Source organism: Pelodiscus sinensis, chromosome 9 (assembly GCF_052426305.1).
Source record: "Pelodiscus sinensis isolate ZL-2025 chromosome 9, ASM5242630v1, whole genome shotgun sequence".
NCBI lineage: Eukaryota > Metazoa > Chordata > Testudines > Trionychidae > Pelodiscus > Pelodiscus sinensis.
The window spans coordinates 66,135,797-66,157,732 of record NC_143060.1 but is presented as its reverse complement, the minus strand read 5'-3'; the positions used below and the strand labels follow the sequence as shown (position 1 = coordinate 66,157,732).

Below are 21,936 nucleotides of genomic sequence, written 5' to 3'. Positions count from 1 at the left end.
TAGCGGGCTAAGCACAGGTCACCGGAGTAACTTTTTCCACCTGGAGCACGGCTCCTTTTCAGTAGCAGCGAGAGGGGCGTTTGCTGCTGCGGGGGAGAGCCAGCGCCTAGAAATAACTACGCCGCAGCTTCCAGAGCCCCGTGCAGGGAATGCCGTGTCAGGCAAGGTGGCCTGTCCTGGGAGGATTGAAAACCCTGCAAAATCGGTTAGCGCTTCGCTTGACGGCGTCCCGTCCGGCACTCGGCGGGACCGTTCTCCGTGGTGTTGTGTGGCCGTGGATCCCAGGTCGACGTGCATTCCTGCGGAGAATAGCTGTAACTGGTCGGAGAGGGGGGTACTGTGTGAGGGAGGAAGGCGGTTCTGTGGTCGTGGCTCCGGCTGACTAAAGTGTTTATTTTTGAGCGGGAACAGAGGAAACCTCCGCCCGCGTCTTCCACCAGTCGGCGTCAGCGTCAGGCCGAAGGGCTCTGGCTTCAGGCGGTCTAGCCGCATATTCAGCTTGGGCCAGTCGCCGGCCGCTTTCTCAGACGCACCACGTACCAGAAGGTAGCAACGCGCAGGCTTCGCACTCCTGGCCAGGCCTCACGTTCCTTGTTCCTCAGAGCGCGTTCCCCGTGTCGGGGAACCACCTCGCCTCTCGCCTCCCCTCACTCGGGGCAGGGAGGGGAGGTCGGGGGCACCTCCTTGCTCCTCCCTCGGGAGGGGGAAGGCTCCATTCCAGGCCTAGGTGGAGCTCCTCAGGTTTGCTCCGGCGGCGGGAGGGAAAAGGGGGAGGACTGGGTGGCGAAAAGAGAAGAGGGCAGAGGCGTGAACTAGTGAGGGAGGCCAAGCAACAGCAAGGAGCTATCTCGCTCCAGCCTCTCCTATGGGGGGCAGGGCCTATTGCTTGTCTGGCGCCTCCTCCCAGTCACTTGGGGGGTGCACGGGAGGTGGACGCCCTTTCCTGCAGGCAGCTCCCCCCTCCCCGCTCTTGGGAGCTGCTTCATGGTCCGTAGTGTGGCCCCCGCTCTGGGGACAGCCCTTTGGTTCGCTGTCGGCCATCTTGCCGTTCAGTGCCCTGCCGGTCAATGCCGTGCCCTCGGCGGCTGGCAAGGGCACCGGGCCCGCCCCCACTGCAGGGTCCAGTCCGGGGACTGTCACCCCAGCCGCGCTGGGATTTACTCTCCCACCCTGCAGTACTGGGGGTCCAGCGGTGCCAGCAGGCCGGGCCCACGCTGGGAAGGGCCCGTCCACGTGGCCAGGGCAGCCCAGCTCTCATGGTTTGTGGCACGAGCAGCTCCCAGCCAGCAGGTCGGCTCACCCATCGGGGTCCCGCTGCCTAGAAGTCAGGCTCCCTCGTGTGGGCTGAGCAGGGCTGCTGGGCGTGGCTGGTTGGGCCCTTGGGGGGGTCACATCCCGGGGTCTGCCTTGCTCCCCAGCATAGCTCTGGCTCTGCTTCCCGCCGCCCATGGAGTTCTGCCCGGGCCCAGCCCAGGAGCAGAGGCCGGGCTGGTCTCAGGTCTGTGTGTGGGCAGGTAGCCAGGCCCCTAGGCAAGTGGGTCCTGATGGAGTCCAGCCTGGGCAGGCCCCACTCCTGCTTTGGCCCGGCTGACAGTGCCGCTCCTGAGGGGCCGGGACGGCATTGGTGGGAGCCCAAAATGTCTTTGGCACCAGCCCACAGGTCAGTCCGACCCTGCCTCCCTGGGCTGGCCGCCTCCCATCTTCCTGGCTTCCCTCCTTGCTCTGGGCAGAGCAGCTCCAACCCTGCTCCCCCTTCCCGGAATGGCTGGAATACCCCAGCAGCCAGCTAGACAGGCCTGCCCCTTCCTGCCTGTTCCCCGCTCGCCCTCCAGGAACTACCTGGGCAGTTTCTAGGCCTCCCCGGGTGCCTTCACCCCTTCCCGGCCTGTGAGAGCTGCACTCCCTAAAAGTCCCGTAGAGATAGATGCTTTGCCCCACATCGGATGGCAAATAGTTCATGCAACCCTTGTAATAAAGAGCAACATGCGTGGTGGGCAGAGGAATTCACTTTATTGCTTGTGCATTCAGTACCTCGGGACAGAGCTGGCAGCTTGCAACGGGCCAGGTGCACCATTGACGGCCATCGGTCCCAGCGGGACTAGGAGAAGCAGGTTTGTGTTTGCTAAAGCTCGCGGCGCAGGCCTTCCCTCGTCGGTGCTAGTAATGCAAGTAGTATCCTGTGATCATAGCATGAAACTTTCGACTTTTCTGCATTGCTCGAGGGGGCGGAGCGAAAGGCCTTGTTTACCACAGCCTGGAAAGGGCTTAATTAAACCGGTTTGATGAGCCCACCCCACGCCCCTCGGGCTCGAAAAGGGCTCAGTTTGGCTTTGCTTCCTCACGTTAGCATTTGCCTAATCCATTTCAGCTGAACCAAACGGAGCCACTCCTTCCCGTGTGGCTCGGTCCGTTTAAACGCACGCTGTTCGTTACATTCGGGGTAACCCGCTGCGTGGCTAAGGCCGGCGTTTCTATGGGGACTGTCGTTCTTAACTTGCTGAAATGGAGTTTTAAAATCTCAAATGTAGAGTTTTTAGCCCTCTATTCTTTCAACACAAAGGGGGGAAAAAAAAGCCATGATCAAATGGCTGTTTCATAAGATTCAGGCCCTTTGCACCAGGGTGCAGAAAAGGATACATGAAAGTTATGCAAGCAACCTTCAGTTGTGAAGGTCTCCCATTCTCTCTCCTAATCTAACACCTTTTCAGACAAAAACACCAAATAGCCTAGTAGCACTTTAAAACATGTAGATGGTATCATGAGCTCCCTCTTTTAAAAACAGCGTAAAAAGCTCCCTTCAAAGCCGATAAGCATTATACGCAAGATGGTGGCTCTAAGCATATAATGGCAAAGAGCAGCTGTTTGGAAAGCAGTGTTTTGTTGGCACTCTCAAAGTGTTATTGGCAAGCGGGTGAATATGGCAAAAAATCACACACATCGGTCAGTAGGTGTCAGCAGTCCATTTGAAAATGTGCGTATTTTTTAAGAATCGAAATAATTCCGCCCCTCCCCCCCAGCCACTAAGTACACCTCCCTTTACACTTAAAAACAAAGTGCTCCTCAAATGCCTCTTGAACGCCGATGAACTTGTGTTTAAAAAAAAGTAGGTGGTGGTGCGGGGGCAAACCGACAGTTTCCAAGCTCGCCAAAAGCATGTTTCCAAACTGAGCCGGGAGTTTGCCAGGTTTCAGCCTGTAAACAATTCATTACGAGCCACCAGAGAGAGAAATTTGCACTGAAAAATCCTCCCCCTCCGTCTCGGTTGTAGCGTGCCTAACGCAACACGAACAAAAATATTGCTTTTGTGAAAGCTGTGGGCCAGAGACTCCATTGACTTCAAAGGAGCTACACCAGGCGTTTCTATCACCCGAGAATCTGACCTCCTTTCTGAACGAGCTAGTCGATGACTGACTCAAGCTGTTGTCTCTTTTCTCAGTAAACAAGAAGCAAGTTACCCAGCAGGCCGAGCAGCTGGCAACGTTGCGCATGAGTCATGGAAAGGCGAGAACCGACTGCAAGACTTATCCTACGCCTGTCATTCCCACGAATGTGTCTCTGCAGAGATGGGGGCAGCCCCGTAGGTAGGTCAACGAGGTGTTTCTTGACTGACAAAGCTAATGGGGGTTCAATGGAAGGTGAGCTTCGGCTGGGTCTTAGAACTCCCAGGACGTCCGCCCTGGATTGTGAGGCCTTTGAGCAGTCACCTTGTGCGGGATGGAAGTTTTAGCCTTGACCTCGGCGGGAAGAGTTAGGCCAATGCCAAGGGCTTTCGAAATCTCCTCCCGGCCCCTTCTCTTTCTACCTCTCTCAGTGTTGAGATTTCTGAACTGGGGTTGATTGAGGCTGAGTAGGGTTGACTGAGGCTCCACCTCAGGTCCAACTGTAGGCCCGAGCTAAATGGGCAGCTAGAAACGTTACAGGGTAGGCCTCACTTTCATGTATTCGGCGGAGCAGGACACAGACACATCTTGGGTCTTGACAGGGCCTGGCCTGTAGTTGCTGGCTTATAAAAACGGTCTGGTCTGTCTTTCTGCCTTTCAAACAGGAAATGGGGAGGTTGTGGGAATCAGTCTCCTCACAGCTTTTGTACCCGTAGAACGGCGTTGGTACCGGAGCAATTGCCAATTAAAACAGCGATAACAGCACAACCCCCAGTGTGGAGATAACAATATTGATTATCCCCCTTCCTATATATATGAAGCAGCAATAGAGGCATAGAGGTGCCTTACTCCATTAAAGCGCGTCTGTGCTGAGGGTTGTCCTGAGATTGCGGTGTCTGCACTGCAAAAGGGCACCATTTATGTGCCTAGACAAGCCCTCAGCGCTAGACAGAGCCCATGTCCGCAGCTCAAAGTAAAGCAGACTCAGGCATTTAGCAACACAACTTCCTGTGAGTTGAAACGGGAGCTTCCGGACTGGAGAGAAGGCCCAGAGAAGACCATCTGACTATCCGTCTGACCCTGCTTTGAAAAATCGTAACCCACAGCTTTGCTAACGAGCGCCAATCAAAGGGGCTGATTTTAAAGAGTGATGATGCGCACCCACAGGGTGTGTTAGCGCCAGTCAGGAGCTGCAGGTGCTCAGCCCCTGTCTGGATGGGACCCCCAGTCTGGTGTATGGCCAGGAGGTTGCTATTTAAAGGGAAAGGCTTCTCTAGGGAGCATCACATCACATCTCAGAGGACCTGATACATCGCAGAGCGCGGCCTACTGGAGACAGACAAAGACAGCAGCCAAGAGAGCAAGGAGACCAAGGACGGCCAGCCAATAGGAAACCAGGGCGTGGTCTGAGGAACCGCGCACCTCCCGGGTTCTTGTGGGCTTGATGATCCGCGCCTTCTGGGTCAAGATGGCATTTCGGGCTCCGTCCCACTTCCCCGGGCCGGTCAAGCGGAACTGGAAGGGGCTGCAGGGGCCGAAGTACATGGTCAGGGCCAGTCTGGGATCCTTCAGGAGCAACGGAAGGATTCGGGGTCTCGCCCCCGCGCCCTCGGCGAGCTCATCCAGATATTCAATGTGATCCGTCTGCAACGTCTGGCTGCGGCTGGTGCCGAACCTGAGGAGAAAGAACGAAAAGGGGTCTGTTGTAACGGGTTGGTGAGCCACGTCCATTGTATGCCCCAAAGCCTGCAGACCCAGCTTTGCAGAGAACAAGGCCCATGTACTGAACCATGGCGCCAGCTGGTTACGAACTGTTTCTGCAGCCGCACACATCCTGCCCAAAGCATTTGGCATGCCTGGGGCTAGGTCCACACTTAAGGAGAAAGTCAACTTACGATACACAACTCCAGCTACGAGAATTGCATAGCTGGAGTCAATGTGCCTTAAGCCAGATTTCTGTGGTGTCCTCACAGCAGGAGGTTGATGGAAGAAACTCTCCCTTTGACTTCCCGTATGACCCCGTGCAGAGTGCGAAGAGGAGGAGAAACACCAATTCCTCTCTACGCAGCAGTGGCTCCCAAGTCGAGGGGAGACTCGTAATATTAATCAAGTGATGGTTCATACCACTTGATTCTCTTTTCTCGCCTCTTGACAATGTCGGCCATCATGGTGCTCTCCGAGGGCAGCGTGGTCAGCCCTAGAAAGTGAAAGCGGCTGTTATGACTGAGTATTGAGAATTACAGGGGGACCCAGGCGTCCAAGTTCAGATCTGGGGTTGGGAAGTTTCCTGCCCTGGTCTGTTACATCAAAGTCATTTGCACGTTCTACGACAAACGCGTGGAAGTGTTGCTTTGCCAAGGCCTCAACAGGGAAGAGGACTCAATTCTCCATCATGCTGCTCCAGTTTTTCCACGGGGACCGTGACACGAGCAATTCACTTAATCTGCCCCTGTGGCATCTGGCTTCAATTCAGCTTGGGGTCTCTGAGGCCCTTCCCCCTGGGTATGTAAGCTCCTAACTTCCCTTCACTCCAGGGCAGTACCTTGGTGGATCCAGGCTTCTGTGCATTCAGAAATGTTCATTAAACATGACAACAGAGCCGTCCTGTTCGACCAGAAGCTTGTGTTACATGTAAATAGCAAATCCAAGCTTACAGATGGCTGAAATCCAAGACAATGTGTTTTTTTCAGCTGACCTCCTCCGTGAGGCATTGGGTTTAAATTATTAAACGTTCAGGAGAGGAAGAAAAGCTTTTTCTGCTCCTCTAATTCCACCTTTCCCTTCCAATGTTAGATGAAAAGGATAAGACATGCTCTGTAGTGCGCTGCTGTCAGCTTTTGTTTAGGTAGCACCTTGAAAATGCAGGACACTTTACAGAGAAGTCCTTGTAAGTTTACAGAGACCTTCCCAATAAGGAGGAATTCTACAGGTTGAACCTCTCTAGGCTGGCACCCTGAGGACCTGACTGGTTCAGAACCAGAGAATTTGCTGAACCACGGAAGGTCAATGTAGCTTAGCAGCATTATATATATATATACCTTGGATTGTGCATTTTCCGCTCCAACTCATCTGATGAGGTGGGTTTTACCTATGAAAGCACATGATCTAATACATTTGTTAGTTTCTCAGGGGCCACAGAATGCATCCTTTTTTAAAAATACAGACTAACACGGCTCCCCCGCTGAGACTCTGGGGTAAGATCACCAGCCCTGCTTTCAGATCTCTGGCAGCAAGCTACATTAGAGAGGAAAACATGTTACGGCTGACAGGATCCCCATGATATCTTGTCACGTATCCTTCGTCACCCTGACCGGAGAATGTCGCTTTCTGATTCTGGTCTCCAGCCCATAGCTTGTGGTTGAGCTAGACCAGAGCTATTCGTCACCCTCACTGTTAAACAAAATAAACCCAAAGCGGCAGAGTGAACGTGTAACGAGGGACGTTAAGGCGTCTGGCTCACTGAGCAGTGGAACCTTTGTCTTTTGAACATGCCTGGGGCGCCTTCACCACTCTCTCCCCGTCCTCCATGCCCATGGAGCTTTCCTCTCCAAAATCAAGCACAAAACGCCTTGCCGCAGAAGCCAGATGCTCAGTTGAACCCCGATGCAACGGGCAGTCCTACTGATTGTAGTGGCAGTGGGGCCCACTTAAGGTTAACTCTGGTCACATGACTTTACATGTTCACCCTGCTGGCGATTAGTATGCATGCAGGCCTGTAAATGGGGCAACTGATGATTGAAAGGGGCTTGGTGCTTCCGGTCTACTGTGGTAGTGGCCGGAGCCTTGGGCCGCTTTAAATTGCCATCGGACTTTGCTATGGGAGCTCCAATACCATGGTCCGGGTTGATGTCCTGGCCCTGCCCTTTGGCTCAAGTCTCCGCCCCTTCCGCCCAAGTCCCCGCCCTGTCCACTCAAGTCTCCACCTCTTCTGCTCAAGTCTCCGCCCCCACACCTTGCCCGGGGGCCCATAGAAGCCGTTGGCCCCCATGCATGCAGGTATCATAAGAAGCCTGTCCACTTACCCTTAAAGACTCGTGTAGCCCAGCGAGCCTGCAATTCTGCATTGGGCATGATGGGCCCAAGCGGCTGGATGAGGCCGATGACCGCCAGTGTTGGCTTCTCCAGCTTCGGGGGGAAGACGTGTTTGTAGAGCGGGGCCTCATTATTTTCCACTTTGATGACGGACTCCTCCAGGAAAGGGAACGAGAAGCCGTAGCCGGTGGCAAAGATGACAACGTCCACGTTCTCCTCCACCGTCCCGTCTTCAAAGATGGCGGCGGTCTCGGTGAACTCCTTCACGATGGGCCTCACCGCTACGCTGCCACACAGGATGCGGCTTGGAAGGTCATCGTTGAACACAGGCTCTTTCATCAGGGCTCTGGGAGGAAACAAGATGGTGGAGGCCTCTGGTTGGGGGTTGCCGGGCAACGTCGGTACATCCTCGCTCTCCTAAACAACCAGAGGGGTGCCAGGACCAAGAGCCACAGGTCCTGCAGTGTGCCAGCTGTAGCGAAGCTGTTAGTCCTTTCGCTAGATCTGGCATATTGAATGTTAGGAGTCATTAAAAAAGAGTTAGAGAAGAAGACAGAAAATACCTTATAGCCTCTGTATAAATCCATGATACGCCCACATTTTGAATACCACATGCAGATGTGGTTGCCTCATCTCAAAAAAGATATATTGGCATTGGAAAAGATTCAGAAAAGGGCAAGAAAAAATGATGCAGAGTTTGGAATGGGTGCTCTGTGAAGAGAGATTAAAAAGACTGGGACTTTTCAGCTTAGAAAAGAAACGGCTAAGAGGTGATATGATATAAGTCTATAAAATCATGACAGATATGGATGAAATGAATCAGGAAAAAATATTTACTTGTTCGCATACCATAAGAACTAGGGGTCACCAAATGAAATCAACAGGTAGCAGGTTTAAAACAAACAAAAGGAAATTTTTCTTCACTAAGCCACAGTCAACCTGTGGAACTCCTTGCCAGAGGATGTTGTGAAGACCAGGACTTTACCGGGGCTCAAGAAAGAACTAGATAAATTCATGGAGGTTAGGTCCATCATTGGCGCTTAGCCAAGAAGTGTGGGGTAGAAACAGCACATTAGTAATATGCCTTTCACGCTGTCATCCCTGATGTCATAGGGCAGCTGGGCCCAGGTCTAGAGCGTCACCGAATCATGCTCTCTTCAAAAGTTTCAAGCCACCACAAATGTGACATATTCTGATTTCTGGGGGGGCAGAGCACCCACAGTTCTGAGGGAAATGAGTTTACAGGCCTGAAAGCCAGGACGGAGGCATTGTAGGCCGACCTGCTCCCCAAAACTAAGGCAATCCCAGGGAGACTTTTTTGACCATTTCTGTTTAAATGGCTGCATTTCCTCCGGCGCTCAGAGGAAATGAATGCTACGGATCTAACCCATTGCACTCTTCTCCTGGACGTGCCAAACTCTTACCCACATCGAAACATTTTAATCAACTGTTTTATGAAATCAGAATAAATATTTGCGCTTTCCTGGCAGGACTTGGCTTCCCAAGAGCATTTTCCACATAGTTAAAGACGGCCTTGAAAACCTGCCAAGGAGAGAACTGATTTCATATAAAATAGACCACCCGTCTTTACCACTCCCTCCTCCTCTCTGCTCCCAGTGTTTCTTTGACTGGAGAATGAACATGTTTTGATCTTGGGTCCTTTCCTGGCATTTTAAGCAGAGATGGGCCCGACTTGTCCTCGCTGGAGCCACACTTCAAACCGTCCCACGTTTGTTTGTTTTTTGGGGCGTGGAGGGGTTAAAGATTTGGGGGGTTGATCTTCTGCAGCGTTACAGAAAGAATGATGTGCATGTGGATTAGGAGAAGACCCGGATGTGCGGGATATAATACATTAAGGGTTCTAAACCCGCATGCTTCAGGGCACAATCTAACCACGACGTGCTGGAGGACAGGAAGAAATGCGTCCGTACGCAATGTGTTCTGCAATTGCTCGCTACAGAGTTTCTTGCCACTTCCCCTGGAGCACAAGGTCCTGGCCAGTGTCAGAGAGAGACTGGGGCAGAGGAACCTTGGGTCTGATCTAGTCTGGCCAGGCCTGTCTTCAGTCAGAGTTTAGCCCGAGTAAGGGGTGGGTGAGGACAACCTCTGCCCTCCGTCATAATGGCACGGCTCCGTGTCTGTTCCCTCCCCAGCTACCCACAGACCAGCAGCCCAGGACAAGCGTGTACCTGTTCAGTGGCACCAAGCCATAGTTTTCATGGTTAAACCACGTGTTCATCTTCCGCTCGTACACCCGTTTCAAAAGGGGCCACGGCAGGACGCTTCTGATCAGATTGCTAAAGCGGGTGTGAAATATGGTGTCCCAGGGGTAGCCGTCATCATACACCCGGCTCATAACCCACGAGCCTCCTCGGGTGCTGAGGGTCACCTACAGGGCATCGGAGAATTCCACTTGAAACAGGAACCGTCTGCCACTGCGTGCACAATGTTTGCATTGCAAATCCCAGCCAGTGTCTCAGAACAGAGGCGGGGGTGAGTGGTGGGAAAAGACACCCTCCTGAGACTGCTTTTGGAGGGTGATCCCAGACGTACCGGGCTCAAAGGAAGGGAGATCTTGTATAACTCGGGACAGCTGGGTTTGGCTCCCTTTGTGACTGTGGGCAAATTACTTAACCTGTGTGTGCCTCAGTTTCCCCATCTGTACAATGGGGATAACACAGGGGCTTTCTTCCCATCCACACGATGGGTATTTCTTTTTCCCCACCCTTTGTCCAGCTTGTCTTTTTCAACTGCCGGCTGGTTAGGAATGCACTACTGTTTGGTGTGTACAGTGCCTAGCACAATGGGACCACGACTGCGGTACTGAAATACAGGGAACAAACCACCAATCACAATAATCACAATCAGTCTTTAGAGGCCTTTTTTCCTGCTCCAGAGAAGCAAAGGTTTGGGCGTCAGTACCGGGGATGGGGTGTATTCTGGGCGATGGCTCCATTTAACAAGTCTCTGTACTGCATCCGGGTCCGTTATGGATGCAGTATATGGACTCCTGCTTTCCACAGCCTTCCCCCCGAGGCACAAAGGCAGCCGGAGGAGTCACCCTACCCGTTTGGCTGTCTGACAGAGCTCCACAGCAATATCCGACGCAGAGTTCCCCATGCCTATCACCACCACGGTCTTGCCTTGAAACCCTTCCGGCGTCTTGTACTCCCGGCTGTGGAAATACTGGCCCTTGAACTTTTCGATGCCTAGGAGAGAAGGAAGGATGGGAATCAGCGCAGAGAGACAGCAAGGCTACGTCTAGACTGCAAGCCTCTTTCGAAAAAGCGCGTCGAGACTACAAGCAGTACTTTCGAAAAAGCAAGCCGCTTTTTCGAAAGAGAGCACCCAGGCAGTCCAGATGCTCTCTTTCTAAAAAGCAGTTTGCATTACACAGCGCCTTTTTTCAAAAGAGCACTTTCGAAAACGGCATTCTTCCTCGTAAAACGAGGTTCTCGGCAGTCAAAAAGACTGCTGCGTTCTTTCCATTTACTTTCGAAAGAACGCAGCAGCAGTCTAGATTCAGGGGAAGTTTTTTCGAAAAAACCCTGTAGTCTAGACACACCCTACGTGATTGTACCCAGCAGCCTAAGTGGGGCAGGGCTTACCCCTGGGGTCACCAGGGTGTCACGGTGAGAGTTACTCCATCTAGCTTTGAGCTAACTGGAGTCCGTCTACACATGCTGTGCCCTGGTTGTAGTGTAGACGTACCCTCAGCTCCAGATTGGGAGCATCTTCCAGTTCTGGGGCGTGCGGCTGCACATTTTGTGGGGATGTCAGTTGATTTGGAGGCTTATGCAGAAAAATTCAGCTCCAAGAGTGCATTGCAACTCTCTTGCCCCCTCCCACAGTTTAGAGACATTGAGATGTAGGGTGTTCAGCTTCAGAAGGCATCTAGATAGGTCTAGAAACAACCATCTAGATCTAGAAACATCTAGGTATGTCCAGAAACAACGAGACACAAACATATAGACCTAGAAACAAACTTCTAGATAAGTCTAGAAACAACCATCTAGCTCTAGAAACATCTAGGTATGTCCAGAAACAACGAGACACAAACATATAGACCTAGAAACAAACTTCTAGATAAGTCTAGAAAGAAACGCGAGAAACAACCATCTAGATCTAGAAACACGTAGATTTGTCTAGAAACAAAACTTGAGGTAGGTTTTCAGTGGGGAGCAGGATCTTTCGCTCATGGACACAGTGGGCTGAGTGTAGTTCCTACAGCGAGGAGGATGAATGTTGATCGGAAAGACTGAATATCTCCCTCCCACGCTCCACAGCATTCTTTGGAGGTGGGGGCGGGCCGTCTGGGGCAGGACAGAGCACCGAGTGTGGGTGACATAACACAGCGGCTCTAAGTTACCCCCAGAGCTGTGATGCTCCTCATTTGGTCCAGAACTGGGGGAACAGAAAGGTGCCCCCCAACGCCGTAGCTGCACCAAACATACCCTCATTGCGGTAGATGTCTGAGTCCTTTGTCTGCAGTCATGTCTCACTCTCAGAGAGTTAATTGGGATGCCAGCTGGCCCGTGCCAAGTGTTAAGAATGGAGCAAACATGTGAGCATGCCTGGTATGTTTGACCAAGCCACTCCACGGTCTAGCTGCCTCCCGATGACCAGGCCAAGAATTTTACTTGGGTCCCAGGAGAAAACCATTTAGCTACAGTAGATACAGAACCAGGCCCTGGTCCACAAGAAACACGTCCCACCCTGTGCTTTCCCGGGAAGGTCTGAAAAGATTGGCGAGGATGAGAATGTGTGCGATGTAAACAGTGGGACGGCGATTTGTCAAGGCGAAGAGAAGCGACAGAACAGGAGAGCAAGCAGAGAAAAGAAGAATCGGTTGCAGGAGGGCTGGGGCCATAGGTTCCCTCCCCTGGCTTAAAGCACAAACGTCTCAAGAGAGACAAGCAGGAATAATCCGATCCAGGCACGTCGTTAACGGGTCGTGCAGTGAGGCAAACACTCACACTCCAATGCAGGGATGAAAACCTTTGTTACTCGCTCTTCCTGCTTCTGCAGCTGGTTAGCCTGGACCCCACGTGCCCCCCAGATCTTACCAGGAAAAGACTGCAGCGGGATGTGGGATTCTATGTGGTGACCCATGCAAACCATAATGGCATCAAACGTGGCGGATTCTTGCTTCCCGTCGCTCTCAGTGACAACAGTCCACTGGCCGGTGGTCGGAAAATCGTGGCACTTTCTCACACTGACGACGGTGGTCTGAAAGCAAACCCGAGAAAACACAGCCCCGCACCATATTAGAGGTTAAACAGACCTGCTGGGACTCGGAGGCACTCGGGGACTAGAGGGGAGCCGGACGCCGTATTCTGGTTTGACTTAAAGCAGGAATGCCGACCAAGCAGTCTGCCAGCCAGAAACGGGCTCATTTCTCCAGCCCGCTGGACAGATCTCGCCTTTCCAGAACGCAAGCTTTCATTTGACTTAAAAGCAAGATTGTCGCCTGCAAACAAAACCTTCCAGCTGTGACTGGAATGAAGCCGGAGACAGCTAAGAGACAAGAGAACTAAGCCAGTTCATTTTAACAAGGCGTTCACTCTTATGTCTAATGGTGACATTTTGGCTGTGTCTCCACTAGGCTTTCATGCCAAATGTTTCCTGCTCCGTTGGGGTCAGGGTATCACTGACAGATCCCAGCCATCTGTGGGCAGAATCAAACCCACGACCTCTGGAGCTTAGCTCATGAGTCTCACACAAGCTACCGGCCAGCTGGTTTTTAGCTCCCGTTCTACGCTCCAGAGGTACCAGGTTCGATTCCACCCATTGTCCTTACAAGTGAGACCTCTCGGTTAGTGTCTTTGATCACCAAATCGGCACAATTTGCTGAGTCCGTAGGACAAGCCTGAGTGTGCTTAGTGAAAGGACAGCAGCCCTAGCCCAGGCAGGTTCCTGTTGTGACGGGCGTTTAGTCCCCGTTGCCTAGCTGTGCTAAGCAACTGGGCCCGTAACAGCCAGGCCTGGGTGAGAGGGCGGTAAAAACATCCCCTGCCAGCCATAGCTCATCACGCGGAGTCCGAAAGGGGAAGGTTTTCAGATCACTTAGGTGACAACGATGCTGCTTTTTGTACCCGCAGTTACCGTGCTGGGAGCAGGACACGCCAGGGCGGGAGATACGGAGGAGTAGCGGGGCTCGGGGGGGGGGGGTCAAAGGGGTAACGCAGGGAGAGGATAACAAGAGCGGGAGCACACAAGGGGCTGATGGGTGGGCCGTAGAGGTGGCAGGTAGCTACTTGACGCTCGCCAGCCACTCCAACCGGGCAGCTGGAATTAGGACGGGGCCCTGCTGGCCAAGAACCAGCATGCAACGGGGCTCTGCTGATGGCCCAGCAGGGGGAACGGCCGGCCCCGTGGGCTGTGGCTGGCCCCATCATCGGCTAGTGGACTCACCCGTCGCTGCTGGCGGGCGGGCAGCTGGCGAGCTGGGATCCGGTCAGCAGCAGGACCCGACACTACTGATGGAAGGGGGCCTGAATATACAGGACACCTGTGGACTGGCTTCACCACGGACCTGTCCCCTTAGAAACAAGACACCTTGTACAGGAGACCCAAAGGGGCCGGAGAATCGGCCTGGGACCTACCTTGAACCGGATGTGTCTCCCCAGGTCAAAGCGCTTGGCGTAGAGTCGCAGGTACTCCAGGAAGCGGGTGTTGTGCAGGAAGTTGGGGAAGTGCTCAGGCATGGGGAAGTCACTGAAGCAGGACATCTCCTTAGAGGAGTTGGTGAAGACGGACTGGTAGATGCTGGCTCGGCCGTCCTCGACCTTGTCCTGGAAAGGACCAGGCAAGAAAAGGTTTCTAGGGAGTGCCACCCGGCCAGGTTTTCCGTGGCGCCATGGGCCGCTCGTTGAGGCGGGTTTGCGGTGGCCTGGTGCGCTCGCGTCCCACGTCCGAACCACGCCGGTTCCTTTGCACAGATACTCTCCTTCGGGAAGATGCTCTTGTCATTGAGGGTGTGGGCTGGAACTCAGCACGTGCGCTACAGACAGAGCCCGTCCAGCCATAGGATGGGCCGGGGCGTCCGTCCCCGACCATGCGCTTTCGGGGGATCTGTTGCAGCCACCCCAACCACGCTATGGACGGGCCCCATGGGATTACCTAGGGTGGGGGGCTGGCGCAGCCCACACTCACCACGGTGGCGGGAGCAGGAGCAACCTGGCAGCCTTCTCCGCTCTGCCCTGCCTCACCCTCCCAGCTCGCTGGGCTCCGCGTCTCAGTGGCAGGGGACGCAGAGCGCCCCGGCCCAGGGCGCTCTGGTTCCCGCTACCGAGGAGATGCGGGACGCAGCGGGCTGGGAGGGCACTGTGGCGTGGTGGCATGGAGAAGGCTCCAGCTCCCGCTGCTGTGATAAGAGGGTCAGGGGCCCGAGCACTTCCCCAACTTCCTGCTGCACAAGGCTCCCCATAATTCCCCAGGCCACGTTGCTAGGGGCAGGGGTGGAGTGGGGGCGGAGCAAGGGCAGGGCTTGGGGAAGGGGCGGGGCCTGCAGCCAGGGGTCTGCCCCAGGCCCAGGGCCTAGGCCTTGGGTGGAGGGGTTGCCCCAGGCCTCCCACCTCCTTCAGGAGAGCCCTGGCTACAGACTCACTATCACACCTTGGAGAAGTCACTAAGGCCCAGATCCAATGGAAGTTAGGAGCCTAAAAACCATGAAGGATCTCTATGGGCCTCTGGTTCTTATCTGCTCGTCACGCAGCACACAGGCAACCTGTGGAACTCCTTGCTGGAGGATATTATGACGACCAGGACTTTAACAGGGTTCAAAAAAGAGCTAGATAAACTCATAGAGGTTAGGTCCAGCAATGGCTGCTAGCCAGGATGGGTAGGAATGGCGTCCCTAGACGGACGACAGGGGAGGGATTACGTGAGGATTCCCTGTTCTGTTCACTCCCTCTGGGACATGTGTCATTGGCTGCTGTCAGCAGACAGGCCAGTGGGCGAGATGGACCTTTGGTCTGACCCAATGTGGCCATGCTCATGTTTTAGGAAGTGGCATTATTCCCTTCTCCTGTATTTAAAGATTTTTTTTTAGATGTTCACGTTCTTTGAGGATGTCTGACTTGGGGCGTGTCATGGATGAACCCACTGGGGCCTTGTGGGGTGGCTAGCACGTGCCAGCCGTGGGGGGATGTTGCAATTGTTGCCTTTGGAGCCCTACTGAAATTGCATTATCCACCAAGGTCCGCTGGGACCAACTGCAAGCGGAGCAGCTCTGACGACCTGTGAGCTGACTTTGCACACTTGGGTCACGCTGCTGCAGCCAGGTCACTGTTTCAGGACCATTGTAAATCATTTACCGGCTCTGCCATGTGGCAAGACTCCCTTGTGTCCTTCGGGCTTATTCCTCCTTTGGCAGCCACGCCGGAGACGTGATCATCGCGTCCGCTCATTTGCACAGAATTGCTGCTTTCACTAGTACCATAATCAGCCACATTTCTAACTGGGGCAACCCTGTAATTTACCATTCACGGCTGCTGCCTAATGAAATTATTCTTCTAGGGCAAAAATTCCTCCCTGGCATTACACGGTGGAGAGGGCCTCTCTCACACCCAGCACAGTGTACAGCCAGCTAGCTGGACATCTCTTCGGTTTGGGTCTGTCTGCGAGTCCGTTTGTTCAAGAACTCCTCCTAAACCGGAAGAGCGAGGATCACCAAATTCAGCAGGCGGCTTCCTCTTCTCCTAACTTAAAGCAATGCCAGGGCTTGGTGGTGCCAGGACAACCGGAAGCCCTGGGAAAAGAGCTGTTTTCCGCAACATGCAAAGGGAGAGGCTGCCGTTGGGAGGAATGCAATGGAAAAAGTAATGAGGTGCTGGCCTCGTCTTTCTTTACGATGGGTGAAACCAGCACCCTGAAAGGGTCTGTGTCTATTTTAAGAGCTTTTTATTTGACATTTGGAAACTCATCTTGTCTACAGAATCGGGACAGCTGGAGAACCGGTGGGACTTTGGCATCACAATGAAATAAATGAGCCATCCAGGGGAATGGAAGTTTTCCACGTTGTTGACCATTTATCAAAATTTGGGAGTGTCCCCCCCCCCATCAAAAATAGTTGCCCTTTGAGTGTTTTGGGTCCCACCTATTGAGCGTTTACTGGACGCGGCGGAAGGATGCCTTTGGTAAAGGCTGAAAACCTCTTTCCAGTAGAGCTCGCATTGGCCATCTGCTGCAAACGAACATAATGCAACGTTCCCCACACCCCGTGAGCCCCCCTGCAAAGCCAAGGAAGAGCAGTTGGGTCCTGCCTGATATTTATACAGTAAAACCCAACCAAACCCCCTTTCTCAAACAGCCTGCCACGCCCAGGCTTTGAACCTGCTGCAAGAAGCAGCACAAGAGAGACGTGCTTGTCCCGAAATCCCTCTGCTCGTCCCTTTCGAGGCTCCGGGGCAAGTTCCGGAGCCAGACGGTGATCAGCGGCCCTCGTCACAAGGGAGGAGAACAGGGCGGGTCAGGAGCATCGCAGAGACGGCGTTAAAGAACCTGGACTTCTCTGTGATTTTTCCAGGGGTGTGTCACAGAGCAGGCCACCGAGCTACGGTTGCCAGCCACCCCGGGTCGTCGGCAATCTCCAGGAATGGCAGATGATTCTCTGAAGTTGATGCGATACGAGGACCCCTCCAGGAATACGTCCAACCAAACCCGGCCACCCCACATGACTGGCCCACAACCGCCTCCCATTGCAGCTGTGCAGCCCTGCACCATTAGTGCCCAGGGCCCGGGCAGGCCGGCAGAGCTCTAGGAAAGAGATCTATACTGTGCCGGCCGGGGATATATACGGAGACTCTGGGGGGGCCTGCAAGCAGAGCCCCTGATGTCACGCCGATCTAGGTTCCTCCCGAAACGCGACCCTCTTTCTCCAGTTCCACTGCGCACACGACATGTCCCAGCGCCCTTAGTGTGGAGGGTGCTACCACGTTTCTCCCCCTCCCTTTGGTGTCCCTTCTTGGCGTCCCTCCATGCCTGACCCCGCAGGGGATCAAGGACAGAAGAGGGGAGGGTCTAGTTTTCAGAACCGGCCAGCGTGCCGACTCCGCAGGCAACGCGCCGGCCACTTACTTTGAATCGCCAGAGCCCCCCGATGTCGTCGCTCCTCTCGAAGCAGGTGGGTTCCAGCCCCTCGTCCAGGCAGCCCTTGATGGAGGTCAGGCCGCTCACGCCCGAGCCGATCACCGCGACTCTCTTGGCCATCGCGTCCGGGAGAGCTCACGCCACGCACCACCGGGGAATGAGCGCCTGCTGGCTTCCGCCGAACCTCAGAGGGCTGTGCCGCGGGGGGGGACGGAACGGAGTCTGGCGTGTTCAGGTGAGTGCTGAGGAACACTGGCGTGGCTGGGAGCGTCCGCTGAAGGGGGCGTAAGAGAAGGAGGCGTTGGATGTGCTGGGGAGGCGGCTGTCTAGGGGTACAAGGCCAGGGCGTGGTTAGGCGGGCTGACCGATGACAGCGAGCAATTTGGGAGATGGGAGACAGGAAATAATGTAGAGAGGACGCAGGAAAGGGGAGAGCTATAACAACTATTCTGTGTGCTCCCACAGCGCTCTCCATAAACAGGTGACTGACCCCACCCCTGCAAGAATAGCGTCAGATGAGAGAGGGGGAAACTGAGGCAGGCCAAATGAGTGCCCAGATCTCCTGAGCCCTTCCCCTGGGTGTTGGGGAAGATCAAGGGGGAGTGAGGGGTGAGGCGAAGGCTGGATCTGAGGAGATATTGGGAGGAAGGCTGAAGGAGCCCTGGGGGAGGGCAGGAGGTAAAGGGGACCCCAGGAAAGCGAGGGAAGAGGGTGAGAGGGAAAATGAGAACGTGGCCCATCAGGAAACGGTCTGAAGAGAACCGAGGGCAGCAAAGAGACCAGTGCAAGGGGGAAACCGCAGGATTCTCCAGCGCTCCGATTCAGAGCTACGGAAATGACTCGGGTGCCAGGTTTGGCAGCCAAGGAGAGAAAGAGGCAAAGGGAACGGAAGAGCGGAGCCAAGGAAGAGTGAAACCATATGCCTCCTTTGGTTTCTAGGGGGGGGCAGCACCGGGCAGTCCAACACATGCGGGCGGGGGCATACCACAGCTGCCTGAGGCTTGCAGTTTGGAGGGAGGGCCCCCCCGGCCCCCCCTCTCCTCCCGCCCCCGCCTCTCCGCTGTGAAACCAGCGCGCCGGGGAGTTGGAGAAAGCTTGCAAAAAACAACATGCAAACCCGGTTTGCTCTATATACTCGGGACGTCTCCCCGCCCCCCAGCCCCTCGTCACGATCCCACCCGACTGCTCCCACCCCATCGGCTTGCCCCTCTGCCCCACAGCCCACCCCCTACCTGCCCCACACCCAACCTTGTGCTGTCACCAGCGTCCCGCTCTCCCTCGCGTTAGAGGCAGCAGCTTGGAGGGGGACATCCCCCTCCTCCGCCCGGGTCCTCCCCCTCCTCGCGCCTTCCCAGGGCTTACCTGTGCTTTCCCTTCCCCCGGAGCAGACACGCTGCCTCTTCCCCCGCCAGGAGGAGATGAACACGCCCGACAGCAGCAAGGGGCTTTATACATGGGAGGAGCTAACCTTTCCCTTCCCCAGCCTTTATCTCACTGCTCAGACATGTGCCTGGCCTGCTCCCTGGGGGAGATGCCCCCCCAGTCCCTGGGAGTTTGGGCTTCGGAGGCTGCACAGCCCGACGCGCGAGCCAGCCGGGGCCGGGAGCCGGGGGGATGGGGCCAGGGTGGGCCGCCTGCTCTGCCAGGGGTCATTTTGCCTGGCGGCTACGAACCCTTCAAGCCCGTCAGGCAGAGGCTCCGATTCGGTTAGCGGGTCTCGACGGAACGTCTGGGGCTGAAGCCGACGGGGGGACGTTGGACCCAGGACGGGGCGTGGGGCTTTGCGCCTGGAGTCCTGGGAGGCGGGGGGAGATCCCCTCGCGGGGAAGCTGGGAACCGCGCGCCCCCCGAGGGGGAGAGTCTCTCCGGTTTGGCCGCGGGGGGCTGGCAGGGCTCATCGGGGAGCCAGCCCGGGTGGTTCGGGCTCCAGCAGGCCGGCTGCGGTCAGGCGCCTGGCAGCGATAGCGAGGCAAGTCGAAATACCTGGCTCACCCCAGGGCCCTCCCGAGGGGCGCGAGAGGCCTGGGGCAACACACCCCTGAGCCCCAAGCACTGGGGGCAGCCCCCCTGCACCCCTGTCCCCATCCACCCCTTCCCCAAGCCCCCCCTTGCTCCACCCCCACCCCCATTCCTCCCCCTCCCCTGAGCTATGTGAGCTGGGGCATTACCTGGGATGCCTGGCGTGGGGTGGACGTGTGGCCTCCCCACACTCAGCACAATGGCAGGAACCAGGGCCCCGGCCCCAGCCTGCTCCCCTCAGCCCGGCGTCGGTCGGGTGCAGCGGGCTGGGCCCGGGGCCGGTGGCTCCTCTCGCCGCCGCCTGGAGAAGCGGGGGGCTGGGAGACGGGTGCTGCAGCGGAGCAGGCTGCCGGGGCTCCCCCCGCTGTGGTGAGTGCCGGGGGGCCCGGCCCCTGTTGCTGCCCCGCACCAGGGCCCGAGGTAATCCCTCAGGCCACCCTGGGCCCCGGCGGGTCCCATCCATAGGGCGGCTGAGAGCCCCGCTGCCCTGCGTCCCCCAACAACCAAACTTCAGGGCCACTGGGTAGGCGCTTGAGCCACAAGATTTGGCTCCATCGTCCCCTTTCCCAAGCAGCGTCCGTGACCCGCCCGGCCCCTACCTGGGTCGCACGGCCTGGATCTCCACATTGCACACGGCTCGCACTCCCCTGCATTCCTCTCATACCGGCCTCGCCCGGACGCTGAGGCGAGCGAGCTGCTGCGGCTTGGGCCGGGGGCTAGAGTCCAGGCAGCAGTGTGCGTGGGGGGGGGACAGTGGGGCCAGGGGGATGGGGTGGCCCTGGGGAGCAGCAGAGGCCAGGGGGATGGGTGGGGAGGGGTGGGTGGCCAGGAGATGAAGGGGTGGGTGGAAGCCCAGGGAGGACCAGAGGAGGCAGTGGGGTGGGGAACCTTTTTGGGTCAGGAGCTGCTGACCCACAGAAAAATCAGTTGGCGGGGGGGGGGGGGGGGCAAAAGTAAGAAGCAGAGAGAAGCAAAAAAAAGGGAATCTCCCCACATTCCCCTCACACACTGAGCCTGGGGGGAGGGGCTCTGGCTAGATTTTGTGGGCCCCCCTCGGCCCGGGGGGGGTCAAAAAGGAGGGGTTCAATGTGTGGGAGGGGGCTGCCGGGAAACAGGCTTGGGGTGTGGGGTCTGGGAAGAGCCTCGGGGGCCGGATCCAAGCAAGCCGGGGAAGTTTCCCGGATTTCATTAGCTGTCTAGCGCTGTCTGTGGTCACGTCTCACCTTCTTTTCACTCCCCAGAGTTGTGTGCACACTGAGCAGCGGGGATGGGGAGGACTGGGGAGGACCAATCCTGCATCCTCCTCCCCCGCCATGATGTGCACAGAGCAGTGGCCGTGCCGCCAAGTTCGTTCTATGAATTCCAAGTTTCTGACCCGGCCCCTCACTCACCCCATCCCTACGCCGCCCGCTTTCCTGTCGCTCCCAAGTGCTGCTGGGGGAGCCTGCACTAGTCTCCTGGCTCCAGCTACCATTTCGGCCGGCTGTCTGGACTGTAGTGCTCCCTGGGCCCAGGGCTCCTCTCCATCCCCAGCATCCTGCCCCCACACAGCGTCGGGGATGGACTGAACAGCCGTGATGGGCTGGAGAAGCTGGCCCTGGCTGCAAGAGTATTTGGGGGCAGGACTGAAGGAATCAATCAACTTTTTACAGTGGCCGTGCATCCAAATGGCTTTAAATAAAATCAGCAGGGAAAATTGCCCGTTCAAACAGGGTCAGGGGTTTGGTTCAGGCTTTGCCCACCGTCAGAAGTACCCCAGCAGCGAGGTCCCCATGCTGCTAGATAAACAAGCTGCATAAAGCTGGCATTGGATAAAAGAAAAGCAATCTAAAACGCAAGAGAGTCCTGAGGCCTCTGTACCTCAGCATTCTTGGCTGATAATGGCGTTGTATCCAGTACGTTGTAAATCCCTGCAACTCTGCTAAAAGATGTAACTGAGGCCAAGAGTCGAATGAGAAGCAAAAAGAGGCCTGTCCGTGTCTAGGAAGAAAGAGAACAGCAGCTAGAGCTGACACACTGTCCTTAGCCAGATGCGGAATATGCAGTTGCATGGGGCACCTGAAAATTTGGGGCACTGTTGGGTCTTAGTGTCCACCCACCTGCCTCTTCCTACCCCTGTTCTATGGCTCTGCTTCCTCCAGAGAGGATCTGGTTAATTTCCAAGGGAAAAGGCCTGCCAGAACTTTTAGCAGAACATAGAACTTGTGAAAGAGCCATTGACATGGTAATAAAACCAATTAACGGGTGTTTGCAACGCAGAGGTGCATGCTGTCAGTTTTTGACTGTACTGCGATAATCAACAGGAGCTTCGTTTAAAATGTGCTTGAAAAATAATATATTAATGTGTTGCTGAAGATTATAAAGAAAAATCACCTCTCTGAAAAGTCATCCTCCCCTTGGCTATTGGAAGGCA

The 21,936-nt window shown here is 55.5% G+C and overlaps 1 protein-coding gene and 1 long non-coding RNA gene across 3 annotated transcripts in view; one reads left to right on the top strand and one right to left on the bottom strand.

Annotated features, from left to right (window-relative positions):
- Window positions 1-21,936, top strand: part of LOC112546758 (uncharacterized) — a 53,552-nt gene that overhangs the window by 16,740 nt on the left and 14,876 nt on the right. The window lies entirely within an intron of this gene.
- Window positions 1,992-19,016, bottom strand: LOC102455575 (dimethylaniline monooxygenase [N-oxide-forming] 2). 2 transcript variants are annotated; one of them, XM_089780623.1, is made up of 9 exons: window positions 18,867-19,016; window positions 17,493-17,830; window positions 14,018-14,206; window positions 12,479-12,641; window positions 10,479-10,621; window positions 9,602-9,801; window positions 7,403-7,758; window positions 5,505-5,577; window positions 1,992-5,055 (listed from the first exon to the last, which is right to left on the bottom strand). In XM_089780623.1, exons 2-9 carry the CDS (start codon window positions 17,622-17,624, stop codon window positions 4,707-4,709), a joined length of 1,605 nt encoding a protein of 534 aa, XP_089636749.1. In that variant the 5' UTR covers window positions 17,625-17,830; window positions 18,867-19,016; the 3' UTR covers window positions 1,992-4,706. The 2 variants fall into 2 exon arrangements, with proteins under 2 accessions (XP_089636749.1, XP_006128857.3); XM_006128795.5 differs by having other exon boundaries at window positions 17,493-17,778; window positions 18,867-19,014.

Coding starts and splice junctions, on each gene's coding strand:
- LOC102455575 (XM_089780623.1), bottom strand. CDS start 17,624: ATGGCCAAGAGAGTCGCGGTGATCGGCTCGGGCGTGAGCGGCCTGACC. Junction 12,642..14,017: donor GGAGACACATCCGGTTCAAG/GTAGGTCCCAGG, acceptor GTTTGCTTTCAG/ACCACCGTCGTCAGTGTGAG. Junction 9,802..10,478: donor TCTGTCAGACAGCCAAACGG/GTAGGGTGACTC, acceptor GATGCCCTGTAG/GTGACCCTCAGCACCCGAGG.